This window comes from Pygocentrus nattereri, chromosome 22, assembly GCF_015220715.1.
Source record: "Pygocentrus nattereri isolate fPygNat1 chromosome 22, fPygNat1.pri, whole genome shotgun sequence".
Taxonomy (NCBI): domain Eukaryota; kingdom Metazoa; phylum Chordata; class Actinopteri; order Characiformes; family Serrasalmidae; genus Pygocentrus; species Pygocentrus nattereri.
Genome location: NC_051232.1, coordinates 28,772,232 through 28,788,827, shown reverse-complemented (window position 1 = coordinate 28,788,827; position 16,596 = coordinate 28,772,232). Strand labels below are relative to the sequence as shown.

The 16,596-nt window shown below is 40.4% G+C and overlaps 1 protein-coding gene across 22 annotated transcripts in view; it reads right to left on the bottom strand.

Moving 5' to 3' along the window:
• The window catches only part of LOC108443646 (neurexin-1a-like), a 537,123-nt gene that overhangs the window by 471,599 nt on the left and 48,928 nt on the right, over positions 1-16,596 (bottom strand). For 16 of the 22 annotated variants that reach the window (XM_037532641.1, XM_037532643.1, XM_037532657.1 and 13 more), the window contains exon 5: positions 16,388-16,399. The exons of the other annotated variants lie outside the window; for them this stretch is intronic. In XM_037532641.1, the coding sequence (XP_037388538.1) occupies positions 16,388-16,399 (12 nt within the window). The remainder of the gene's footprint in view (positions 1-16,387; positions 16,400-16,596) is intronic. 22 annotated transcript variants of the gene reach the window in all.

The following is a 16,596-nucleotide window of genomic DNA, read 5'->3' as shown; positions in this document are numbered from 1 at the left end:
TTCAGAAAATAGTATATGTGTGGTTTATTATAGGCATTTAACTTTTTTTTCCCTAAAAAAATGTGTGCTAAACATTAAATTTTACAGAAAGTTGAAAATAAAAATATTTCTTCATAGTCTATGCAAACGCATTTCTCTGATATCACAAAATCAACAAAACAAGCTTTCTTGCAGTTTCAAAATATGGATGGCATGAACTGGGGAGTGAATGTACAATTTACATTTACATTCTCCATCTACCTCAAATTAAACAGTGATTAAACTTGATGATACGGGGCCTTTAAGCTGTTATTACTGTTGCAGGTTAAATACTGCTAGGAGCTGTCCATGGTTCTGACTCTGGTTCCTCAGTGATGTTCCAGCTGGTGCATTTTTTAAATAGAATTCAGAATTATATAGAAAAACAATGCTCACTGTGACAACATCAACTGTTCTGGTCAAAAAGCTGAGTCCTTCTTTCACACTCATGTTCGACTATGAGGATTACACTAACATGAACTTACAGAAACAAGACCATAGATTGTATGTAGTACAGACAGAGGTTGAATGGTTACCAGTTTTTTTTACTGAATTACATAATTATTATAATTATTAGAACCATTTTAAACTGGAACATTCCCATAATGACTGATTACCATCTTTTTAAAAAGCCACAGTGGATATAAATTGTCTATTTCTAGAATCTCCTGCAAAGCACACAGCAGGACAGCCCATGTTTACAGTTATACTCGGAACAGTAAACAGCAGGGGGGCATTCAGACCACACTTTCTGAACTCTCAAGTGTGTGTCTTTTCATTATGAGAAGCTTTATTTTCATTTAATGCAGTACATCTCATGTTTACGAAGGCCTTGTCTGAACACCCCTAACACTGCTGGTGATAATTTCACATTTCTTTGAACTGCAGTTGGTTTTTGGTGTTATACAGAAGTGGTTCTCAAACGGGTCTTTAGGGACCCCCAGACTAGTTTTTTTTCTTCCCTCTATCACTACGTGCTGTTTGTGGTGAGGTAGAGCGAAAACAATGACCATTAATTTAAAAAAAACAAAAAAACTGATAACCATACTATCACCCTAAAGAACATTGGAGAGGATGCGTTCTTCAAATAGAAGAGCTGGCACTAAAACTGCATTGCACTGTGTATTGTAGTTTACTGTATTGCACTGTATTGCACTGTTCTGTGCTCAACCTGACTGGCTTTCTCTCTAACCTATTGGTAACCAGCAAAGATACTTTCTCTAGATAGACAAAGCCCTTCTTGTAAGTCACTCTGGATAAGAGCATCTGCTAAATACAGTAAATGTAAAATGTATATCCACAGCTGCGTCTATATTGGAAACTACACTAAAAAGAAGTTTTTTAAGGGTTCTTTGGATAAAGGAATGGTTCTCTTTTCTATATAGTTATATATTTCATACTAAAATGGTTCTTTGCATGGCGAAAGGCTTCTTCACATTAACGGAGAATGTGTAGAATATGGGTCTAGATAGATATAGACCAAAATGGTTTTGCTATTGTTGCATGCTTAACATTGCAAAAATAACAGAACCCTTTTTGCTGCTATAAATTCATCATGAATCTGAAGAACATTTCACCATGCAAGTAACACACTACTATACTATACATACAGCTCATGGTTCTAAATAAAATGACTGCCTTTACTAAAGAACCCTTGAAGAACCATCTTTAAGACTGTACTTCATGCTTTTCCCATGAATTCGGTCTGAAGCGGAAAATACAACCAACTTGTAAGACTGAACTGAACTGAAAACATATCCCTGGAGATTTCTTTAAAAACATAACAGCAAGCCTCCTGAAAGAGGCTGTAATAAAGGGTGGACACTAAATACTGAAAAAACATGTGATGTAGTTGTTGAGGCTTCTGTGTATTTTATTTTTTCCATGCCGAGGAATGAACGACTTAATGCAATAGTACCTAGTGCTTCACAGCTGCTCTGACTGCAAATTAAAAATTACGAAGGGTGGCATCTGCAGTTCTGCTTTTCAAACATCTCTGGTCCAGAATCTTAACACAATCCCAATAATACTAATATATGTGACCATTTTGGTCACCAATATCATGATAAGAATTTCTGCATCCTGTTCCTTCCATTAGTACAGAGTGTGAGCAGCCTTTGTCACAGAACAGCCATCATCATTAATGATTAACTTTATAAAACAGCACATATTAAAATATTGATAGTGTGGTAGCCATTCTCCTCTTATTCCACTCAGAAATAATGTAGATAAAAATAGAGCTACGAGCTCCATTCGCTGAGACAACAGCAGGGAAAATGGCTCTAAAAGCAAGGTGGCTTTTTACATTTAATCTGCCTTTCTTGAAAATTCAACTCTTTCTGATTGCACTTCATCCAAATGGGTAAATATTGTATAACATTAAATCTCCTCTCAACTGCAATCTCCACTCGTGACGCCCACATAGCTGCCTTTATGGCGTTGGCTCGCTGCATCAGCAGCTGTGCTTACTTTCATATCTGTGTCAGGGGAGAAATACTTGCATCAAGAGCACAAAGAATCATCGCTTCCTGCCTTATTTGCGCCCTCTTGACTGTTGAAACAAAGAAAGTGAAGCTAAACTCAGACTTTAGATGGGTGATGAAAAACTGCTGTCCGTGAGTGTCCATTACTGAAGTGGACGTGCAAATTACTCTCATCAATAGCATCGCGTTTCGCACGACGATGGTTCATGAAACAGTGAACGGAATGAAATGTGATATTAATCCTGTTAACAGATACTCCAGCTCACCATTAAAGACGGGGGATGGCCGATTTGTTTGACCAAGACAGAAACTTCTGTGAACCAAGGCAGAAGGTTGATATGTTACCGTTTCAATCACCACTCACAAATGCATTTTCATTAAGCGCAATGATGTCATAACAGGCTACCAACCAATCACCTGCTTGTTCCTATGGAGTCACAATACACTGCTGGCTAAACTGACATAAGAAAGCCAACTCACTGTGCTTCGTTCTACCATTCTACAGCTTCTCCTGTACCATTTTCATGAGTTGATGTTTTTGTAGTTAGAACCATAAATCGCTGCATGACCAGAAAGCCTATATTGGGACAGCTTGTGCTTTTGGGACCAAGTGCATGTATGCATTTGTTCCAAGCTTCAACTTCTAGTTACTGTTTACTGTGTCCGTGCTCCGCCCACAAATGTGCCCTTTTATAGCAGCTGTTGAAAGCTTTACAGATTGTTGGCAACCGAATGCTACAGCACACAATTCAGTTCCTCTCAACACATGTAAATTTAATTTCAAATTCTATTAATTTTATGTATATACGTAGCATGTCACACTGTTGAGATAGACCATGTATAGCAGTGGTCCTTAACGCTGGTCTTGGAAAACGACCTTCTAGCAGAATTTAGTTCCACCTGTACCCAATAAACTGCACTGCTGTTACTTAACTTTAGTAGATCTGATGCAGCCAGTTAGGAACTTTGGAAGAGGTTGATTAGTTGGAGCAGATGTTTTAAACAGCTACAGCAACACAGTCGCCGTCAGCAGTGTGGCATTTCAAACTGTAAATGCAAGGTTATGCAGTAACTCTGAATGAAGACTGCAGCAGTCCAATTTGAATAATTTATGCATTTAAAACAAACAAAAAAAACCCAAACAAATAAGGGCTTGATTTGCTAAGCTTTTCTCAGATGTAATTTGGATGCACTCTGCCTGCATGTGATAGAACTGGTTCAAGACCATAAACGTGCAGTTTACAGGCTGTATGCATTGGAAAAACACACTTGAGGAAAGGCCATACAAAAAAGCAAAGAGCTCACAGGTTGTATAATCTCAACGGAAAAGCACTGACCAACAGAATGCGATACTCTGGAGCAGTCACACATGAGCTCAAGGTCACCACGCCCAATGCTAAGCATCAGCTAGAGGTAGAAAAGCTCCTCAGCACTGGGATGTGAAGCAGTGCAAGGAGTGAATGAGCAACATCATAATTTGGGATGACTAGGAGTGGCATGTGTGATCCAGAACTAATCATCCAACATCAGCACCAGAACGCTCTTGTGCAATCAAATCCTTACAGCAATGTTCAAACATTCTCAGGAGAGTAGAGGCTGTTACTTCAGCAAAGGGGAGCAAACGTACTTTCAATGTGCTTGATTTCAGAAGAAACACTGCATCAACAGGTGTCCACAAACTTTTGGACATATAGTGTATTGTATCATGAGGACGTCGAAGTATCGTTTGCCACAGCATCCTTAGTTTTGGCACCCTGCTTGACAAATGAGCATAGTTCATTTCCTTAAAACCAAAAGTAAAAAAAAAAAAAAAAGCCTGGAAGACATGAGGCAACAGGAACGGGGCAGATGAAAGTGCACCCCCCCAAGAAATCATGTTGGCCCTGAGTGTAATGACTCTTCGTACGGGCCCTGCTGAGATAAATCGTCACGGACTTCATTGAACTTGCGGGGGGTACACCCAGCTGGAACTGATACAACTTTCACTAGACCCTTTATTTGCCTGCTCTGGCCAAACCTCCTCTTTTGGCCAGGACTAAGACCTGGCTCAAATCAGCCTGCTGTCTCAAAAAGAAAGGTGCCAAAAGGATCTGAATGCATTAGAAGAGCACTAAAATACCTTTTTAATGGATGCTTCTTTAAATAGCCAGTTTTCCAAACCAGATGAACAAGGGTGAAATGTTTTTTTTTAATGTAAAGAACTTACACATAAGGGTTCTATTCCAATTAGATGTGTTATTCCAATTAGTGTTTCTTGAAGCCAACCACCAGTTCAGAACCTTTGGATTTAAGAGGATAGGCACTGTTGAAATGGCTTTGAGTGTACAGTAATCTGTTATGTATTATTGTGTTAAACATATGTAACAGAAGCCTCAACAACCTAATTACATTTTTTTCAGTATTTTCTGTTCATAACAATTACCATTTATTTCAGGAGACCTGCTTTCAGAAATCTGCAGGGATACTTTTACACACCTCCAAAGTTCAGGTTTAGAACTCGGTTGCACTTTCTGCTTCTCACAGTCCAAGTAATCCCAACGCATTCAGCGATGGACGCTGGGATGGTCAGTCTACTGTTCAGAGAACACTGGAAAATTCTTCATTTTACTGCAGATCTGAGTGGAGCTTGATTTTCTTCTCTCAAAGATGAAAGCTTTAGGTTCTGTTTATCTGATGGGGACAGTGTTAGAGGTCTACCAGCCCTTGCAGGTGGTTGTCAGGAGTCCCATTTTCTCTTTATCTTATAATCTTTCTTTGAACTCCAGTTTTAGAAACTCTTTTTTTTCTTTACTGCTTTTCCTTTGACGTTCCTCTTGCTTATGCATAATGAGTAGTTTATCTGTAATCTCCTCAGAAATATTTCCTATTGCATTTATTATTATTCATTTTATTTAAAGGCTGTTTTGACTGGAAATTAAATAAATGAATGGTGTGTGTCTGACTTTTGCACAGCACTGCGTGCAATAAGAAATAAACCTCTAACTTATTTACAGATGCATTTGTGCAGATGTATTTTAATCTCCTTTATTCCAACCGCAAATGCTGCTGTTTTTTTTCCCCCTTTTTAAATGGTTTCACCACAGAGTCCTCATATGGCTCTGTAAGCAGACGAGGGCCAGAAAGTCATAGTGTGGCGGAATGAATATGAATCACTATGAGTCACACAGAGTGAAATAAATGACACTGAATCCCCCACACACACATACACAGTCCCGCTCCTACTCCAGATGGAACAATAAATGGCTATGGTGTGAACATCAACAGCTTCTAATGTTGCAAACCGCCATGAATGCTGCTAAAATAAAAATCAGTATTGCAGCATGTTGGCAATTAGCACTCTTCACTTGGTCATAAACCGACAAGAAGCTTCTTCATATTGCAGCCAAAATGTCCATCACCCCCCATTCTGACTCATATAACTAAGGGTGGGTGAACACCATGCCAGTTTGAGAACAAACTGGAATGGACTAAAAGGCTCCAGCAACAACATGCTGTGAACAACTATAAGCAACAACACTATGAAAAATCAAACATAACAAAAAATAAATTAGATCATTATCAGGTATGTTACTCTTATGTTACTATGCAGGTTTTGCACTCACTTTACATAAAATCTTGCTTACCCTATAACTGATCCATGCTCTGCCCACACTGGCAGCCCCACGGAACCAAATTAGAGATTGTAGAGCACACTACTGTCCAAAAGACAGAGACCCTCCCTTAATTTATATCATTTCCAGCCAAAACAGCCATTGTGCACTAGTTATGGGAGATATATATGGGAGATTAGATATGATACTCCAATTGCATAAGAAAGGGGAAAGCAGGACAAAGACAGAGGTTTCTAAAACTGAAGTTCAAAAAAAACTTATTGAAAGCCACAGAGAAAATTGGACTCCTAAGACCCACCTCTAAGGCCTAGTAGACAACCAAAACTGTCCCCATGAGATGAACAGAGCTTAAAGCTTTCATCTTTGAAAGAGAGGAGAAAAATCAAGCTCAACTCTTGATTCAGAAATCCACAGATCTCTATCCATCCTGCCACTGTGAGAAGACATCAACACTGAATCTGAAAGGATGTCTAGCTGTCAAGAAGCCCTCACTGAGAAAAGGAAATGGACAAAAAAAAAAAAAAGACTGGCAATGAAACAAAAAAAGCTGCTGGTGTTATCAGAAGAATGGATTGGCCACCCCAAAGTCCAGAAACCTCACTGAATGTTTGGATTATTGGATCATGAGAATCTGAAAATGCAACCAACTTCTAAGACTGAACTTTGGAGATGGAAAATATCCCTGCAATTTTTTTGCAGTAAAGACTCGACACACTAACTACTAATGTGCTGTTTCAGTGCGCTACTGAGTTACTCCGCAGTTTTTCTTTTAGTGTCTAAATTCTAAAATCTTACTTTGGGGTGATTTTGAGGGCACTAAAACCTCCCATTACGCACACACACTGGACAGAGCAATGTTGGCTATAGTGAATGATGGCCACAAATGGTAAAACAAATGGCTCTGCACAAAGACTTTAACATAGTTACTGTCTGCTGCTTATATATAGTTTAATAATATCCGCACTTCTGTACATTTTAATACACAATTACTGTCTGCTTGCTCAGTTTAACATACTGGGGAAGCATACAACAAATTGTGGCCTCTGCAAAAGTTATGGGCAGATTTTTCCCAATATGTTAAACTCAAATGAATAAAGTTGTGCACTAAGATTTGCAGCCTTACAAAATCAACAAAACGTAATCTGACTAAAGGTTTTTGGACATATGACTGTATACTGTAGACTCTATATGATTTAAAGGCCACATAGTCACCAAAGGAGAGTCCAGCTTAATACTGCAGCAGTGAAAACTTGAAACTCAACGATCTGTAGATAACCATAATAAAGGGTGCTACAATTTTAATTAGGAGAGAGCACTGAAACGTCTATTAGTCTAAAGTAGATTTTTTAGGATACGTTTGCAGTTTAGAAATACAGGCGATGCCCGCAGTACACTCAAAAATGACGTAATTACATGTTACAGTCTCTCAGTGACGGGGCCAATGCTTAGACATTCATGCCCCCCGTAATTACATAATTTATCACCATAACACATTTTCATAATTTCATGTCAATTAGTTTTTTTTTTTTGTTGAAAGCCTGGGCCATGTTCAGCTATGGTGCATCCTATGCATAATCAAGCGCGGTGTCTCCATTTAATCTTGGCCTTCGCAGAGATTTCCCGCATTCTTCCCTGCGAGAAGAGACAGAGGTTTTCATCCCTGCAGTTCCTCTCCTCCATCGACCGCAGTATTGATCCCAGGCCGCTCTCCTTCCAGTTCACTTGGGGAGCCAGCAGCGCCTATTTCATATTGATCCTACTCCTCTTTTTATTCTACACCCCCCCTCCCCTCCCTCGCTCTCTCTCTCTCTCTCTCTTTTTTCCCTCCTCCCTCACAGCAGAGGATTTATATGCTCCACGTTCCTTCCAATAAATACATTTTAGTAGAGGCCATTGAAAAACACTGAATTAGTGTTTTCTCCTCACGTCTGGCTTTCTTCTTTACCGAGACCTTCGGGATCATGTCATATCGGTTTTTCTGCATGTCACTGCTATTGACAAGCTGGAGATATTGTCGCTGAATATCAAACGAGATCTCTGTGCTTTGGCAAAAAGTCAAACACTGACTTACTGAATTTATACTAATATGCAAGGCTTTTTACAACAGCTATTGGATCTCTGAGAGAAGCAAGACAAAATAATTACTGCCCCCCCACCCACTTCTTCAGCCCATATTTCTACATTAATGTGAAATAAATCATGAGAACCACTCCTCTCTCAAACAAATCAGGCTTATTAGCTTGTTTTACAATGATTATTATCATACAGATGATCTTACTAGAAATATTTCTGTAAAAATATTTAGTACGCCCATATATATTAATGGATTTTTATAGAATTCCACTTTAACAACCATTGCAATAAAACTGATAAATCTGGACAAAGTTATTATCACATCACTATTTTTCTTGTTTTTAAAATTAAGAAAGTTTCCATTTTCATCCGAAGGGGAAAGAAGATCTGACGACTAAACGTTCAAAACTAAGAAATGGTTAAAATTAAGAAATGTTCTTAAACCGGACCCATATCATTTGTCATCAAGTGTAATGTTCACTCTGAAATCCATACGTTATATTTCGTCATCAGTATTTTAATAAAAATATACAAAAAAGAAGGTCAGTCACTGTAATATCCTTGACAAGTCATCACTAGTGCACTAGTATTGCATGCATATTCTTTGCTTATACAAAACGGTGTTGTGTTAACAATAAATGCTGATGATTAAGGCCTTGTTTATCTATAAGTCGATATACGGTTTCAAATTTGAGCTTGAAACTTGTGAAGGATATCATGACATAAGAGCCCATCAATCAGAGACTGTTGCTTGGCAAAATTCAGCAGCTAGACATGGTTTACGTCTCCTCTTTTCAGTCTACAGGACTTACAGTACTTCCAAAGACTTTGATAAGATTAGTACCAGAACATGTCCCATGTGGTGCAGTTCTTTTCCATGAATTATATCAGCGAAGAAACATACATCACATGGGCATTATGGGGCTACAAAAAAATGTCCATTTGTTTGCCAAGTAGTATCCAGTGGATATTGAGTTCACATGGCTTTTGCATTTTAGCCAAAAGCAAAAGAAATTAAAACCAACAACACCCGCAAAAAATAAATAAATAAATAACACAGAATGAAAGCAGCATGTTGACATCAAAACACATCAACAACTACATAGACATTAATGTTTGAGGCAACTGGGAAATATTTAGACGTAAGAAGCAGAAAATATCCCAACAGCTGCCCAGTTACTGGACAGCTACCACGTTAATTCCAGCGGATTTGGAAGGCGTAATTCAAAAGAGGGCTTGTCCATTTTCAACAGGGGAAAGAATTAGAATAAAATGAGACTAATTTAGAAAAAGCAGAAATGCACCTGCGAGTCTGGCTTTCCTATACCCACAGGCCCTTTTAAGCACCACATGGCAGCCCCCCTCTGCGATGACAGCAATTAAACACCGCCACTGTCCATGGGACTTATGCTACTGTGGCTCTTCTCCACTGCTTATGGTGGCTCCTGCTGGAAAACAAGACTTTTCCAGCAGAGAAAGGCTGCAAAGCAGGAAAAAAGATGGAACCTCTTAAAGGGGCGTTCCAGCTGACGACTAGACTTTAATACGTTATATTTCCTGTTATTTAACATTCTGTAGTGCGGGGTCATTCTTTGTCTTTTCATTACTGTTGTCTCACTACGATAGCCAGCATACATTGCGAAAAACATCAAATAACATCAGTCCATTTAAGGCGATGTGTATACAAGTAGCCAATATAGTGAGCTGCGACCAAAGATGACTTACAAAGCGATGTGGACAGTTTCTGGAATTCTGGACTGTAACGACTGCTATGATGCACCAATAAGAGAACGGCATGAAATGACACAACTCGAACCAACTACAACAGGATGGAGCAGAATTGAATAATTCTCTTGCCTTACAGGCCTATCTTCAGAGGACGCCTCATATAATCCAGTATGCAGCACACATGAATATTATATCGCAGTCGGACCAGGAATTTGGCCGAGATTTTATAGGCATCATCTCATATAGCGTGACATGCAATAAACTTATAAGACTGCCCTTATCACAGTTTGCAGCGGGCTTTAGCCAAGGCCCTATAATGGTTTGTGACCTTCAGAACCTCTTGAACGGGAGCTAACGTTATTATCATAATGAAAAACATTGGCAAGAGAGAGCGAGTCGGGACAGAGCAAGCTCCTTCAGGAGAATCTGGCAGTGACTGAGTGAACTTCACAACAGCAACCACAGAGCGTTAGCTTGAATCCTGAGTGGGATACTGCAAACTGCTGACTTGGTGTCTTAAAGCTCCAGGTCATCACGAACCTGCCTTTTTTCATCTGACCGCTGGCACTACGCCTTTGGCTAAGACTTTTAACAGCACCATGGCACCTGAGGGCTCACAGTGACCTTCGAAATGGGGAGTCCAACTCTTTTGGCTTATCTAATGCCGTTTTTCCACCGTGTGGTACAGCTCAACTTAGCTTGATGCTATTCGACTCTACTTGCTTTTGGAACCGGCTATGTCGATTTCTACTGCAGGTACCGTACCCCCTCAACATAGCTGGTCGTCCTAGTGACGCCACAATGAAAACTACTGTGACGTGTCCTGAACAATGTTTCCTTCACTGTTCAGAGATTAAACTAACAAGGTAGCTAAAATTAGCATATGTTTAGGGTGATTATTCTCTCCAACAAATCAGCAGTCTGCCACTTTTCCACATCACCTATTGGCATCGGCTCAGCTCGCTTGGAACCACAGGTACAACTGGTTTGCTTAATGGAGTCAAATAGAGCCAAGCTCAAACAGTAGGGAAAAAAGTATTTAGTCAGTCACCAACTGTGCAGGTTCTCCCACTTAAATAGATGAGAGAGGCCTGTAATTGACATCATAGGTCAACCTCAACTATGAGAGACAAAATGAGGAAAAAAATTCAGAAAATCACAGTGTCTGATTTTTAAAGAATTTATTTGCAAATAACAGTGGAAAATAAGTATTTGGTCAAGAACAAAAGTTCATCTCAATACTTTGTTATATATCCTTTGTTGGCAATGACAGAGGTCAAACGTTTTCTGTAAGTCTTTACAAGGTTGGCACACCGCTGCTGGTATGTTGGCCCATTCCTCCATGCAGAGCAGTGATGTTTTGGGGCTGTCGGCGGGCAACACGGACTTTCAACTCCCTCCAAAGGTTTTCTATGGGGTTGAGATCTGGAGACTGGTTAGGCCACTCCAGGACCTTGAAATGTTTCTTACGAAGCCACTCCTTTGTTGCCCTGGCAGTGTGCTTGGTATCATTGTCATGCTGAAAGACCCAGCCACGTTTCATCTTCAATGCCCTTGCCGATGGAAGGTTTGCACTCAAAATCTCACATTTCATGGCCCCATTCATTCTTTCATGTACACGGATCAGTCGTCCTGGTCCCTTTGCAGAGAAACAGTCCCAAAGCATGATGTTGCCACCCCCATGCGTCACAGTTGGTATGGTGTTCTTTGGATGCTACTCAGTATTCACTCTCCTCCAAACACGACGAGTTGTGTTTGTACCAAGCAGTTCTACTTTGGTTTCATCTGACCGTATGACATTCTCCCAATCCTCTTCAAGAACATCCAAATGCTCTCTAGCAAACTTCAGACACGCCCGGATATGAACTGGCTTAAGCAGGGGGACACATCTGGCACTGCAAGATCTGAGTCCCTGGTGGCGTAGTGTGTTACTGACAGTAGCCTTTGTAACGTTGGTCCCACCTTTCTGCAGGTCTTTCACTAGGTCCCCCCGTGTGGTTCTGGGATTTCTGCTCACTGTTCTTGTGATCATTTTGACCCCACGGGCTGAGATCTTGCGTGGAGCCCCTGATCAAGGGAGATTAGCAGTGGTCTTGTAGGTCTTCCATTTTCTGATTATTGCTCCCGCAATAGATTTCTTCACACCAAGCTGATTGCCTATTGCAGATTCCCAGCCTGGTGTAGGTCTACAATCTTGTTTCTGGTGTCCTTCAACAGCTCTTTGGTCTTCACCATAGTGGAGTTTGGAGTGTGACTGTTTGAGGTTTGGGCAGGTGTCTATACAGATAACAAGGTCAAACAGGTGCCATTAATACAGGTAATGAGTGGAGGACAGAAGAGCTTCTTAAAGAAAAAGTTACAGGTCTGTGACAGCCAGAAATCTTGCTTGTTTGTAGGTGACCAAATACTTATTTTCCACCATTATTTGCAAATAAATTCTTTAAAAATCAGACAATGTGATAATCAGACAATGGGATACCATACCAAACGTGAAGCATGGGGGTGGCAACATCATAATTTGGGGCTGTTTCTCTGCAAAGGGACCAGGACGACTGATCCGTGTACATGAAAGAATGAATGGGGCCATGTATTGTGAGATTTTGAGTGCAAACCTCCTTCCATCGGCAAGGGCATTGAAGATGAAACGTGGCTGGGTCTTTCAGCATGACAATGATCCCAAGCACACTGCCAGGGCAACAAAGGAGTGGCTTCGTAAGAAGCATTTCAAGGTCCTGGAGTGGCCTAACCAGTCTCCAGATCTCAACCCCATAGAAAACCTTTGGAGGGAGTTGAAAGTCCGTGTTGCCCACCGACAGCCCCAAAACATCACTGCTCTGCATGGAGGAATGGGCCAACATACCAGCAGCGGTGTGTGCCAACCTTGTAAAGACTTACAGAAAACGTTTGACCTCTGTCATTGCCAACAAAGATATATAACAAAGTATTGAGATGAACTTTTGTTCTTGACCAAATACTTATTTTCCACCATTATTTGCAAATAAACTCTTTAAAAATCAGACACTGTGATTTTCTGAATTTTTTTTCCTCATTTTGTCTCTCATAGTTGAGGTCGACCTATGATGTCAATTACAGGCCTCTCTCATCTTTTTAAGTGGGAGAACTTGCACAATTGGTGACTGACTAAATACTTTTTTTCCCCCCACTGTACCATGCAGTGGAAAGCAGCTTAAGTGTCGATTAAGCCTAAACTCTGCTAGAATGATCACATGCATCATAAAAACACATTTGATTTTTACTTTTGTAAGACAACCAATATCGCCACCTACACTTCCTCTAGCGTACTGCAATCTGTCAGTATGACCACATGCACTCTAAAACGTTGTAGAGCATTATAGAGTCCTTTTTCTGAAGTGATTTCTCCTTTTACACTGCAATGAAACAGCAGAAGCAATATCGCATCCTATGCTTCCTCTACTGGGACAATTTGAGTTTCTCTAATTTTGATATATTTCCCTTTTTTAACTGACTAATTAACTTTGTCAACTAATGGTTGTATCCCTACTAAACAAGAGAAATTGGATTGGTCTACATTGCCCATGTTTGTGTATTCTGCAGCTTGTGTGCCCAACTGCACTGGACGTTAACAATAGGCCAGAATTAGAAGGCGCATGGCATTTGGCCCGTGTTGCTGACTCAGCACTTGTGCCACGGCTCCTCTTGGCTCTCCTTCTGCTTCCTCCGGCCTGCCGGTGGAAACGGCGAGTGGCCAGTTCAGCTCCAATGAGGCGACTGCCACAGATGGCCGAGCCACACTGTCCGCTTTAATAGTGCACGTGACTATCCAGTAAGTGCTCTCTCTCTTTTCTTTCTCTGAACAATAAAGCTTGTGATGTGTCACATCTTTTTACAGTGTTAAAAGAAAAAAAAAATCACAATAGCAACAATCCCTGCCTACTTAGCTTGAGACAACCAAGCAGTGGAATGTCTGAAACAGGCCCTCAAGTGGCTCTGAAATCGTATGACATCAAAATGTTTGAGATGGCTTCAGTCCAGGCTTATTTGTTAGCGGAGACGCTGCAAAAATAAGAATCTCAGACAATCACAATGTATAATGAGCCTCAATTGACAGGGACAAACAAAACGGTAAATAAAACGTTTGCAGGAAAACAGCTTCGGGGGGGGGGGGGGGGGGCATTCACTTAGAATATCATGTCCCAAGGCTAGACTATCAAATGCAATGCATGTCATTACATTCAAATTTACTAGAGCAATTCAATCTTTTCTTTCCAAGCACATGAAAGGAAAACGCTATATAGGCCCGTGTTGAACAGCTACTTCAAAGACAGTGAAGTGAGCTGACAGTATGTAGATTGTTCTCCACGGTGGGCGCACATAACAGAACGCTGAACAGCATGGCAAAGAGAGAGACAGGAAAACTCACCAAGACATCAGGTAAAGCAGCTGCTCAAATTGTCGTTCTCAGATTCATAAGAACAAGCAGTCTACAATTCCCACGTTGTCCTAACTCAGCAGGTCTACACTCTTAAAATTAAAGGTTCTTAAATGGTTCATGACTTGGACATGTGACTCTTGCAAAAACTTTGCTTTAAAAGAACCATTCATTGAAAGGTTCTGTGAAAAATGACTTCTATGAGATCACCCCAGAGAACCCTTTATAGTAGTTTTACTCTTTAGTGAAGAATAAAATTAAGGTTCCTTAGTGTTTCTTGGTTCAGACTTCTGGTTCTAGGAACCTTTTTTTAATCGCTATAAAAACTTTACATTATTGGGGGGGGGGGGGGGGGGTCCTTGAAACTTGTAAAAGTTTACAATGGATAGCTCTTTAACATGCCATCCAATGAAACTTTCACGCTTTTATTTACTTAAATGGTTATCCAGAACCACCAAAGAAAAAAGCCATAAGGGAACCAAAAATGCCCTTTGTAGCAGCCTTTTCAAGAATGATGGCATCACTCCAAAAAATCCATCTAGTAAGTTAAGTGTAGTTCTTCAAATGGTTGTTGACTTGGATCCACACAATGTTGGACTGTACTCCACTGATGGGTTCTTCAGGAAGCCAGAACCCTTTTTGAGAGCACTCTCTAAACTTGTAAAAAAGGTTTCTTCAACTAAGACGTCTCAATTGCAAGGGTCTTTAAAAGAACCATGCACTGAAAGGTTCTTCTGCACAGTAGCTCTCAAACTGGTCCTCCAGATGGGTCCCCTCTAGATCTGTGTCATAAGTTGGTCAGGAGCAAAAAATGTGCTCCTGGGGTCCTTGAGGACTGTTTTGAAAACCACTGCTTTAGGAAACTAACAGTTTTGTTTTCATGGCTTCTCTCCAAAGAATCCTTTTTAGCGCCTTTATTTTTAAGAGTGTAGCATAGTAGAACTCCACCAGCACTGATAACAACAATTTTAAGTATCAATATCTCCATGACTGAAAGGGTTAAAGCCACACTTAAAAAGGAAATCTGAGATGCACATGTTTGGAGGCAGTATGATAAATTCATAAACCATTCTGCAAAAGCATGATGGCTTTGCCTTACCTGCAATGCTTAAATCCAGAGGTCAGTCAAAGCACACAAGCGTTGCAAAATACTGCTATGGAGTCTTGTATTTGATAGCAACAGAGAGTGATGCTATTACTACGGAATTGCACACAAACAAGCCAGACCATGTCAAGGTTAGAAGCTAAACTCAGCAACACATCACAATCTCAAATGAAATCAGCATGAACAGTCCAAACAGAACGAAAAAGGAATACTTGAATTGCCCTCATTCCCAAACAAAACAGTGATCCTCTGCTCTTCAATTATAGTTTAATAAAAAGCTTTATGAAATTGGAAATTGCCTTTATACAAATTGCACATATCGCAGTTGCCTTAATGTCCAGTGAGACGCCATTCAAGTGTTCCCCCAATGAAGACTGGGCCAGAAAAAAAGAAACAAAATTGCCAAAGTAAATATAGTAGCCATTATCAATTGACTCAACTCCATTGTGTTTTCAGTGGCTAATTATGCTAAGGAGGGAAAATTGTTGCCTCGTAAACAAGGAACACCAGCTTGGCCTTATTTCCTTTTTTTTGGTGCAAAAAAACTCTTTGGGGAGCAGAGTCAAGAGACTATTCTCCGACGGCTACTTACCTGCGCTGAAGGAACACTCAATTCTGGAGAAAGATTCCTCGTTTTCTTCACCGAGATGGGTTCTCAGAGAACCTATCTTGGTGATAGAGTAAGCAGGTACCGCTCCGAGCGCTGCCAGTATGAACTTTATGAACAGTGCTACGCCCCATACTGTACATGCATCTCAAGCGTAGAGAAAAAAGCAGTAGTGGAAGAACACCTACCTTCAAGACATTTTGTCACGCTCATAAGTTCAGTGTACTGTTCAGCAACCCACTTACAGGCTCTTAGGAATCTACATTCAAACGCTCAGTAAAGGACCACAAAGCAATCAGCTAGGAAGCATATATGCAAGGACATGTAGGAGGCAAAAGGGAGATTAGGTACCTTTACTTTTACCTACACAATTTGATGAAATGGTTCCATGGAGGAAGCAGAGCCCAGAGAAAGGGAAAACAAAGGGAGAGGAGAGAGACACTTAATAAGAGGCATGGTTACGCAAGGAGGGCAGAAAGGGCTGATGGAGGATTAGTGATGTGGATGAAAAGCTAGTGATAATGAGGGGGTGAAAAAAAAACCCTACATCTTAATTAAGT